We start from the raw sequence: 11563 nt of genomic DNA on the forward strand, positions 1-11563 counted from the left end.
TTGTTTTTAAAAACTTTGTTGGTGGTTTAAAAACGTGGCTGGTTAAGTCATGTGATTGAATGATGAAGGTGATATTTGAGGCAGATTCAGTTGTAGTTAGTCTGTTCTGCTGTATGTCTCTCTATGTAATACTCTTTTTTTTCTTCGGGGCTCCGAATTGTGGAGTGGTCTAAAGTACTTAACATTATAGATAGCTGCCATCCATTTCACCTGTCTGCGTGCGTTCGAGTCACGGGCTCGGCCAATATGGGTATGTGAGAAAGATTGCCAGTAGCTTCTCTTGGGTTGGTGGTACTTTCTGGGGTTTTCTTGGGTTCTTCCTCCACCATTTATATTGGCCGCCATGTATAGCCTATCTTGTGCTGAAAATGGTGTTAAACCATACAATATTTTTTATATGCAGTAGTCTGTCTCTTGAGAGGCCATCTCATCATCATTGGAAACTTGCCATCACAAATGGTCTGGCACATGATGGTGGGGGGATTGTAAAACAAAATGTGTTATTTTGGTGTTATGAATGGTGACCTCTGATCATAAGTGGCCTCTTTAGAGAGGTGCCTTTCAAGAGGGGTAGTACTGTACATGTATCAAATACATTTAAAATTAATTTGTAATGAGTATTATTTAGTGAATAAATGATCATTATTATGTGAATATTCTTGAAACATTTTCTTTCACAGGGATGCCATTAATGGCTCAACCCATGACTGGTGCACCACCAATGTATGGAGCCGCATATCAAGCATATGCCAGCATTCCCTCTCAAGGACCCCCTCCTCCATATACAGCGGTAAGAAATCAACATAAAGATTACATTTTGGGAGTAGTTGGTTGCATTACATGGCAACAATCTGATATGCACATTTATCACCTTTTGCTTCCTGTGATGAGATTTCCTAGTTTTTCACATAATTAGACAATTCAACAAGCACAATGTCCCACACATAAAATACCCTTTGTATTGATTGATAAGCATGATGTCCCACACATAAATTAAAATACCCTTTGTATTGATTGATAAGCATGAGGTCTCACACATAAAATACTCTTTGTATTGATCGATAAGCATGATGTCACACACATAAATTAAGATACCCTTTGTATTGACTGATAAGCATGATGTCACACACATAAAATACCCTTTGTATTGATTGATAAGCATGATGTCACACACATAAATTAAGATACCCTTTGTATTGATTGATAAGCATGATGTCACACACATAAAATACTCTTGGTATTGATCGATAAGCATGATGTCCCACACATAAAATACTCTTTGTATTGATTGATAAGCAAGATGTCACACACATAAAATACCCTTTGTATTGATCGATAAGCATGACGTCACACACATAAAATACTCTTTGTATTGATCGATAAGCTTGATGTCACACACATAAATTAAGATACCCTTTGTATTGATTGATAAGCATAATGTCACACACATAAAATACTCTTTGTATTGATTGATAAGCATGATGTCACACACATAAAATACCCTTTGTATTGATCGATAAGCAAGATGTCACACACATAAAATACCCTTTGTATTGATTGATAAGCATGATGTCACGCACATAAATTAAGATACCCTTTGTATTGATTGATAAGCATGATGTCACACACATAAAATACCCTTTGTATTGATTGATAAGCATGATGTCACACACATAAATTAAGATACCCTTTGTATTGATTGATAAGCATGATGTCACACACATAAAATACTCTTTGTATTGATTGATAAGCATGATGTCCCACACATAAAATACTCTTTGCATTGATCGATAAGCATGATGTCACACACATAAAATACTCTTTGTATTGATTGATAAGCATGAGGTCACACACATAAAATACTCTTTGTATTGATTGATGAGCATGATGTCCCACACAAATTAAAATACCCTTTGTATTGATTGATGTCCCACAGATAAAACACCCTTTGTGTTGATCGATAAGCATGATGTCCCACACACAAATTAAAATACCCTTTGTATTGATTTATAAGCATGATGTCCCACACATACAATATCCTTTGTGTTGATCGATAAGAATGTCACACACATAAAATACCTTTTGTATTGATCGATAAGCACGGTGTCCCACATGTAAATTAAAATGCCCTTTGTATTGATTGATAAGCATGATGTCCCACACATAAATTTAAATACCCTTTATATTGATTGATAAGCATGCTGTCTCACACATAAATTAAAATACCTTTTGTATTGGTCGATAATCATGATGTCCCACACATAAAATACCCTTTGTATTGATCGATAAGCATGATGTCCCACACATAAAATACTCTTTGTATTGATTGATAAGCATGATGTCTCACACATAAATTAAAATACCCATTGTATTGATTGATAAGCACAGTGTCACACACATAAAATACACTTTGTATTGATCGATAAGCACAGTGTCCCACATAAATTAAAATACCCTTTGTATTGATTGATAAGCACGATGTCCCACATAAATTAAGATACCCTTTGTATTGATTGATAAGCATGATGTCCCACATAAATTAAAATACCCTTTGTACTGGTCGATAAGCACAGTGTCAAACATACATTAAAATACCCTTTATATTGATCGGTAAGCATGATGTCCCACACATAAAATACCCTTTGTATTGATTGATAAGCACAGTGTCACACACATAAAATACCCTTTGTATTGATCGAAAATCACGGTGTCCCACAACTAAATTAAAATACCCTTTGTAATGATTGATAAGCACGATGTCCCACACATAAATTATGATACCCTTTGTATTGATTGGTAAGCATGATGTCCCACACATAAAATACCCTTTATATTGATTGATAAGCATGATGTCTCGCACATAAATTAAAATACCCTTTGTATTAATCAATAAGCACAATGTCACACACATAAAATACTCTTTGTATTGATTGATAAACTTGATGTCCCACACATAAATTAAAATTCCCTTTGTATTGATTGATAAGCATGCTGTCCCACGCATAAATTAAAATACCCTTTGTACTGATTGATAAGCACAATGTCACACACAAATTAAGATACCCTTTGTATTGATCGATAAGCGACTGTTTGAGAGAAAAACTTTGAACTTTCGTATGGCATGAAAAGTCATGTTGTGCCTCAGTGGTGTCAAATTTTTACCTGTACTCACATTAATCAGTGAAGCAGTTTTATGTATAATCCTGAATAACAAGGCTGCCATAGGTGATAAAGGAGAATAGTGGATCATTGCCCATGGCTTGTGTCACTGGTTGTTGGCATTTTACAGTTATTGTATATTATCAGAATTGAAGTAGTGCATAATTTGTTGATGTTTGTCAGCACAGCCATACATAAGGTCATTCAGTGTAGAGGCAGTTGCAGCCAAGTCAAGCCAGGTCATTCAGATAGTAATTAATAATCCTGCACCATTTCAGATCTGCCAACTCTTACGATTTTGATGCAAGTCTTATGTAAATTACCCTTAAAATACGGACTTAAGGCATAAAAGCAAAAACTACGGGAAAATGATCATTGCCGAAAAATCTGGACAATTTGTTCATCGGGGTTTTATTTAGATCTGGGTTTTATATTAGAAGTAGTGAAATTGGTCAGGGAACGAGACTAACTCTACAGCAGCACATCAGACGCTTTAAACTGCACCTATTTGTTCATGCGAAGGATCTGCATGATCATAGAATTTTCTTCAAAATGGCGTCATGCAAGTGATTCATGTTTAAGACGAAAGGGAAAATAAGCCCCTTGAAAAGTGTTATTAATAAACATAGGAAAATAAAAAGGAATATTCACATTCTTCTGAATACAAGCTGGAAAGGATATCACATGCCAATTTGAGTATGTCAAGTTAAGAGACAACAACACGCCATTGAGATGCATAGGGTTTGGAACTAGAATGGTTTGAGCATCCACCTCAGATGCATGAGGTTTGGGGTTCAAACCACGGCAAAGTCATACCAAAGACTTATAAAATGGTACTAATTGCTGCCTCACTTGGCACTCAGCATTAAGAGGTTATGTTAGGACTGGTCAGCCTGGTGTCAGGATAATGTGACTGGGTGAGACATCATGCTACATGTCTGCGGCATTATGTCCCAGTGCTAGATAACTGTCATGTGTACACATTATAGCGATATGACTTAAAAATTGTTAAAGCTGTGTTAAAAGTCCAAAGCACACACACACACACACACACACACACACACACAGAGCATTTTTTATATATCAGATGAGTGAGATTCTCAAGTTAAAGTCCTTCAGTTCAGCTGAAGTGTACTCATTACTAGAAGCCATATTTCTGTACAGAAATGTAAGCTTGTACTGGAGAGATCTCTCAATGAGATAATCTTGCATCTGATTGCCTGGGCATGTGAAAACTGGTGACTGGACTTCTGGTTCAGATTTTTATTAGATTTGGTATATAAGCTTATATCATAACAGGTTCTGTGCGTTTGTAATTTTTTAAAAACATATCTCTAGAGAGAAAGTAATTTTAAAGTGATGGAAGAAAATTTTAAGTTCATTGTAATATAATACATGTTTAAAAGTTTATTTCCAAATGCCATGTTCACAGGGAGCCCCTCCAAAATTTTCCAAATCGGGCCCCAAGTGTGCTAAGGCCGTTCCCGCCTACTGTGTTGATATTTTTAAACCATGTGGTAACGCCTGCTGTGTTGAAATGTTTAAACCATGTGGTAACGCCTGCTGTGTTGAAATTTTTAAACCACGTGGTAACGCCTGCTCTGTTGATATTTTTAAACCATGTGGTAACGCCTGCTGTGTTGAAATTTTTAAACCATGTGGTAACGCCTGCTGTGTTGATATTTTTAAACCATGTGGTAACGCCTGCTGTGTTGAAATTTAACTTCTTCATCTTCTATATTTTATCTATAAAAAAATTATTTTTATTTTCTTAATTTTATTTCATATACACTTAATGTAAGAACTACATAATTATGTAGATGTCTTGTAGGGTTTCAGAGTTATTGGACATACTGGAAGATAGAATTTTTTGGTTTTGCACACTGCTAGCCAGGTTCCCTGATAGCTATTGCACTTCAGGTGTGATTGATTTGTGATTTGTTCATAGTTCACTGCATGGAAATTACAATACACGTTGGTTCAGATATGTTGCCAGGCCATGGGATAATGGATTTCTTGCAAAAATGATGAAGAGACATGCGCTTTATAGAACACATAAGAAAAAGAATCCATTAAGATAAAATTGATGTCTTTTGATCATGATTTCATTCCCTTACATACTTATAGAAATTATTGTTTGAGTAGAAGGCGCCTTGTGATCTAGACCTGCTTAAGCTGTTGAGGTGTTGCAATAACTATTAGAGAAATAACTAAAGCACAACAGCTGTTTAATTATGTTGAAACAAAAGAGAACTGATTTCTTTAGGAAAGTTGGTGAGATGGAAAGATCGTCAACTAGTAAGGAGGAAAGATCTGATCATTTGACATTAACTGAGCGTGGTAATATAGTGAAAAGTTGGCACCTTGCTAGATGTGACTAAAATATCATTGTGAAAACCTGAAACTATTTAGACTGTCCACAATTAAAAGGTGATTTTGGAAGCAAAATTTACACTACTCATAGGAATAGGCTAACCGTGCTCCTTTCAAACTGTCACTCTAGGAAGAAAATGTCAGAATATCGAAGAAGAAAGAAACTCTGTTTGTATATATATGTATGTATATTTCATTCGCAGATGTTCTGACATTTTTTAGCTACACTGATGGAGTTTCAGAGACTTGTGGCCTAACACTTGAAGCAGTAAATAAACTGATAACTAAGACAACTAACATTGTGTCTGCCCAATAATAATCTTTCGTTTTCAAAGGCTTTTTAAAGAGGAGTCATATGAGTCAAAGATTATTATATGCTCATTTTTTTCTCTGTTAACTTTGCATTGTCAGAATCGTTCAATATTTTATGATACTGAACACACGCAACTTCATATTGCACTCATAAAGGAACTACTTTCTATTCTATATATCAGATGCTTGTCCTTAACCAGTCACGACTCATCTGTTGTCAGTTTCAGTGTGCCCAGCAAGCAATACCTCCCCAGCAGCAACACATTATGATGGCACGCAATGCTTTTGATGCAGGTGCTCGGTTTGATGGCATTGCACAACCCAGGATACCTGTGAGTTGTGATCTGTAATAAATATTTTGTAAGTAAGATCTGACATCTGTCAGCATGAAAATCATAGTATGCAGCATGACGATCACACTATGCAGCATGATGATCACACTATGCAGCATGATGATCACGGTATGCAGCATGATGATCTTGGTGTGCAGCATATTAATCACAATATGCAGCATGATAATCACAATATGCAACATGATCATGGTGTGCAGCATAATAATCACAGTATGCAGCATGATGATCATAGTATGCAGCATGATCATGGTAATCACAGTATGCAGCATGATCACAATATGCAGCTTGATGATCATGATATGCAGCATGATAATCACACTATGCAACATGATCATGATATGCAGCATCATAATCACAGTATGCAACATGATGATCAACATATGCAGCATGATCATCATGGTATGCAGCATGATAATCAGAGTATGCAACATGATGATCATGGTGTGCAGCATGATAATCACAATATGCATCATGATAATCATGGTATGCCGCAAGAGATGCAATCATTTTAGATATAATGATTGCACCGTGATATTAAAAATCGAACAATATTAGGGTCAATTTGGCAGGGTTAGCTCAATGTATGTATCATTTGTACTATAAGAATTATCTTCCCATTTAGCTGTGTTGTGAGTTAAGCATTCTTTCCATATGAATGGTTGAACAAAGGGTAGCCAATTTACCCCAAAAAAGTGAGATGTAACAAGACAGTAGGCATTTAAGTAATGAGATATTGAACCCAGTACAGGCACTCCCCGAGATACATAAGGGTTACATTCCTGGGGCCTCTATGTATGTCATTTTTTCTGTAAGTTGAGTTTTACAAGGCTACATATGGCTTTGACATTATGGTGAAGGGCCACTTTGATGAAACTTTAACATCATGAAAAATGTAATAATAATGATTTGCACATAAACACGATGGGAGAAGCGGAACTATATACTGTGTGTGCACTTGAAGATTGAGAAAACGCAGTTGGTGCACATATTTTTGGTTCATTGCCTATCTGCAAGTTTATGTATGTCACAGTTTAGGTATCTCTTTTTTCATCCATCAATCTGTCCATTTGTCTGTCCAGTCATGTATCTCGTAAACAGTATACCGCTACATTCCTTGCACATATTTGGATGCCATTTGGTAGATGAATTTCTTGTCGCATATAGATGCCTTTATACATTTTTGTCTTGTCAAGTCCAATTATAACATTATTGCCCTTTGTCCATCAATATTATATCTACACTACAGCAGATCTTATATCCAGCTCGGGATATTATGGTGCAAAAATATGGTGGATGCATTTTCTCAAGACTTATAGTGCCTTTCATGGGTTATTTAAGAAACTAGGATTGACCAAGATATTTTGAATGCATGGATATATTTTTTAATTTGCAAAATTTTGACAAGTCGTACTGGCAGTCAAAATCCAAGGTGGTCCAAATAGTTGCAGTATGGTTGGTACATTTTCTCAAGATCTTTTTATGCCTTTCATGGGTTTTGTCATGTCAGCTCTATCTTGGATAGAGTTATGACCCTTGTTAATTAACATGCTATCCTAATATGATTTTATCATAGTAACCAGTATAGCTCAGGATCAATTTGGAATACTGAAATACCAATGAATTTTAAGTAATGGGGTTGGCAGTGTTCCCTGAGTGGGGTAACGGGGGGCAATATAAAGTAGCCAGTCGCTGTGTCAGATTTAGGAGGGTAAATTACTGACTTTATAAGGTTTTGTCTTGTCAGGTCCATTTATTATGGAGTTATTGCCCTTTATTCATCAGTATTTATGTCTACACTACAGCAGATCTTATATTCAACTTAGCTCAGAAAGTATTCCAGATATTATGGTGTGTACATTTTCACAAGACCTTTATGTGCCTTTCATGGGTTATTTAAGAAACTAGGATTGACCGAGAAGTTGTGAATGCATTGATGTATTTTTTAACTTGTAATATTTTGGCCAGTCCTACAGGCAATCCAGTTGTAGAAACAGCCAAGGTGGTCCAAATGGATTAGGGTTTCTAATTTTATGGAGAAATTTCCAACTACCAATATGTATGACTTTTTTTGTAAATTACTGCACTGAGATATATTTGATGCATGTTCTTGTTTAGGACATTACGATTGCTTTTATATGAATGTGCCTTTTCAAAACACCATTTCTTTATAAATGGAATAGAACCAAGTCATGAGATATATGGATTTGTCAGATTGTAAGGGAAAAGAGAAAATAAAGAAGTATTATTTATGCTACAGATTTCTAAGTCATTTGTTGAAGTTAACTTCTCTTACACTTGCTTATGAATGACCTTTAAAAAGATAATGTATAAATTTGGGGAAAATGAAAGAAGAATAAAATTATAATGTATAAATTTAGTATTGACTTCTAAAATTATTTTCAGCCACCTCCACCAGGTGTTGCTCCCAATGCAGCTCAGCTTGCTGTAATGCAGGGTCACACTGTGGTAGGAACTCAACAAAGTGCAGACTGGTTCACTGGAGCAAGGGAGGTGGCTATACCTGGTAGTAACTTGATAAAGAACCAGTCCAAGTTTACAAAGAGTTACAGCAACAGACTATCGATACCTGTAGTTAAGTAACCATTTGATGAAAACAGAGGCTTCCTAAGTATGAAATGGTTGTAGATTTATGGAAAGAACTACTGAAAATTTCTGCAAAGATGAGATTTTTTCATTATAGTAGGAAAATATCCTTTAATAAAAAAAAATATGATTATTTTGTTTGAAAATTACACATTATTACAAAAACATGTCTCACAATTCAGAACATTTAGATGTTTAAATTTAGTCAATTTTTGTAGCCAAGAGTTATTATATCATACATCCATGACATGTTCAGGAAATAAATGAACAGATGTAGCGACCCATGTAATTGATTGTTTATCAATGTGTTGACAATCATACCACCATGGCAAATTTTCCTGCTGACATGTGAAATTGTGATTGTAAATGAAATCATATTTTTAATAACTGATGCCATGTATTTTTCAATCAACATACTTGGGACATGAAGATGAAATATTTTATATTGTGCTACATGATTAAGAAAGTTTTGTTTACTAACTAGACTCTCATGCTAACATGCTGACTTTCTCCTTCATTACCTTGAACCAATAAAGGTGTCTTTAATTTTACTTCAGCATTTTTTCCTAATTGTCATATACAGATGCTATGCAAGTTTGGCACTTAACCTTTTGGACGACAATTTTTACATCTTAAAAGCATATTGTGCAAAAATTTCAAAAATAGTTTAGATGGAATTATTTAATTAAGACATGAACCAATGTGATATAGAGGAAGATCTTACAGTGTGTCAGAATAGTGTGATCGGCTTTGTATCGGCCTGCAGAGCCTTAAGCAGGGGTGGGATTTTTCTTTCTCATCCACCAAAAAGTTGTCCCACGTCTTTCCCTTTTGGCTTCCTAGATCTGTCTTTCCCAAAGGTAGTAATGTTTACACACTACCAGTATGGTGTCATTTATTTGACATCATCCATCTATATATTGTAATATATAAATTGTACACTAACTTTAAATATTCTGCAATGTTTTTTTTTAAAAAAAACAAATTAATGCAAATGATGGCATGTACAAGAAAAAAAGTCTTCCAAACATGTTTGAACATGATTGGGAAATCAAATCTTTTGGGGATATGATTTCAAGCAGGGACCTAGAAAGCCTTATCTTTGATACAAATCTTGTATTCTCTGGTTAAATGTTTCAGTCCTTCCCACATACATAGGGAAAATTCCAAACTCCTTGCATCAGTACACATGATTTACTATGTTTCTCTTACTTCATTATTTGCTTTTAGTTTATTTCTTCTGTCATAAAACTAATAGAAAGTGAGTGTGAAATTTAGATCAAATGATAAATACAATGACGTATCATATTTAAAAAAGTACATGTATTAATCTAAGACTATCTCCTGGCATGAAAAGTATTCCATTTTTGACCATATTTTCAAACAATTACATTGAAAAGATATTAATGGGACAGGTAAAAATGGTTAATTAATCACAAGTGCCTGACGATGGGATAGTAAACTTGGTTGAATTGAATAGAAGGAGTTGTTTCTCCCTAACATTCTTTTGTATTTTACATGGTCAATGTAAATCAGAATGACATCTTAATATTTTCTTTTGTACTTAATTGATAGGTGCTGGCCTCTAAAAGTCACTTTAACTGAAAAAGAACATTAAAAGTCATACATGTACAAACAAACTGACCATTTGCTGTGTTCTAGTTTGAACATTTTCTTGGAGCCAGTAACAATGAATTAAATACAACAAATATTTGTATGATGTATTACAAGCTTTAGATTTACTTTAGCAAATTCACTGTACCAGGACTGATAAGGGACACAATAAATCCAAACCTTCGATTGCATTCAGCCAGTATCCAATACACTGGCGCCAGAGTAATTTCTTACTTTAATGTTTGAGACCAAATTATGGAGGGAATAGTTGAATGTACCCATATGATCTTCCGTTTAATGACTGCAATTGGTCTATTTTGTACAACTAAACCTGGTATTAGTTGTCAAATTAGAACTAAACCTGGTATTAGTTGTCAAATTAGAACTAAACCTGGTATTAGTTGTCAAATTAGAACTAAACCTGGTATTAGTTGTCAAATTAGAACTAAACCTGGTATTAGTTGCCAAATTAAAACTAAACCAAGTATTTGTTGCCAAATCAGAATCCAAAACTATCAGAAAAATCTCAAATTGCATGCCATTTGTGTGGTAATTGACCATGGAGAAAACGGCTGTAAATATAATGCTAGTAAATCTGTACATTTTTGTAAGATTTCCTGGAAAAAAATTTAAAATGGACAAAAGTCCGTTGAGAAATGACCATTTTAGCTTCCTTTTATTTCACATGATTAATGTAAAAGTTGAGCTAAGCTCTTATAATTGGGCAAAATCTAAAACAAGTACAGATCAAACCAGTCTCAAGCGCAAGCTGTAAAAAGTAAGTTGGTCAATTGGACCACAAAACCTGGCTGTTTAAAACAGGTGATTGTTCATTACAGGTTATCCTTTTTGGATTTGACTGTTGATTGGTTTTCTATTCAAGATGATAAGTGCCTTTAATAGTCAGTCTCTTTAATAATGTTTACTGATGGAAATATATGCAATATAATGGAATTCCTTTCATTCTGATCCAGTCGGATAATATAGATTGACTTAGTGCAGCTTTTACGTTTATTAATAAGTATAATTTACATGGTTATACTGTACGTTTGAAATTAAGGGTATGTTTATATGTATTTATCTATATTTATCAGTCCAGCATCTCTTTAGTATCGTTGTGATTAATTATTTTTACTGTTATACTAATA

General features: G+C 34.6%; 1 protein-coding gene across 1 annotated transcript; it reads left to right on the forward strand.

The window, feature by feature from the left end:
- Positions 1–246: 246 nt before the first annotated feature.
- On the forward strand, positions 247–9352 carry LOC149791974 (uncharacterized). The gene is made up of 4 exons (XM_089969509.1): positions 247–250; positions 681–790; positions 6027–6176; positions 8601–9352. Exons 1-4 carry the CDS (start codon positions 247–249, stop codon positions 8796–8798), a joined length of 462 nt encoding a protein of 153 aa, XP_089825635.1. The 3' UTR covers positions 8799–9352.
- The last annotated feature ends 2211 nt before the right edge of the window (positions 9353–11563 follow it).

The sequence above is a fragment of the Sinohyriopsis cumingii genome, chromosome 9 (assembly GCF_028554795.1).
Source record: "Sinohyriopsis cumingii isolate HCF-2022 chromosome 9, ASM2855479v2, whole genome shotgun sequence".
In the NCBI taxonomy this organism is placed as follows: Eukaryota; Metazoa; Mollusca; class Bivalvia; order Unionida; family Unionidae; genus Sinohyriopsis; species Sinohyriopsis cumingii.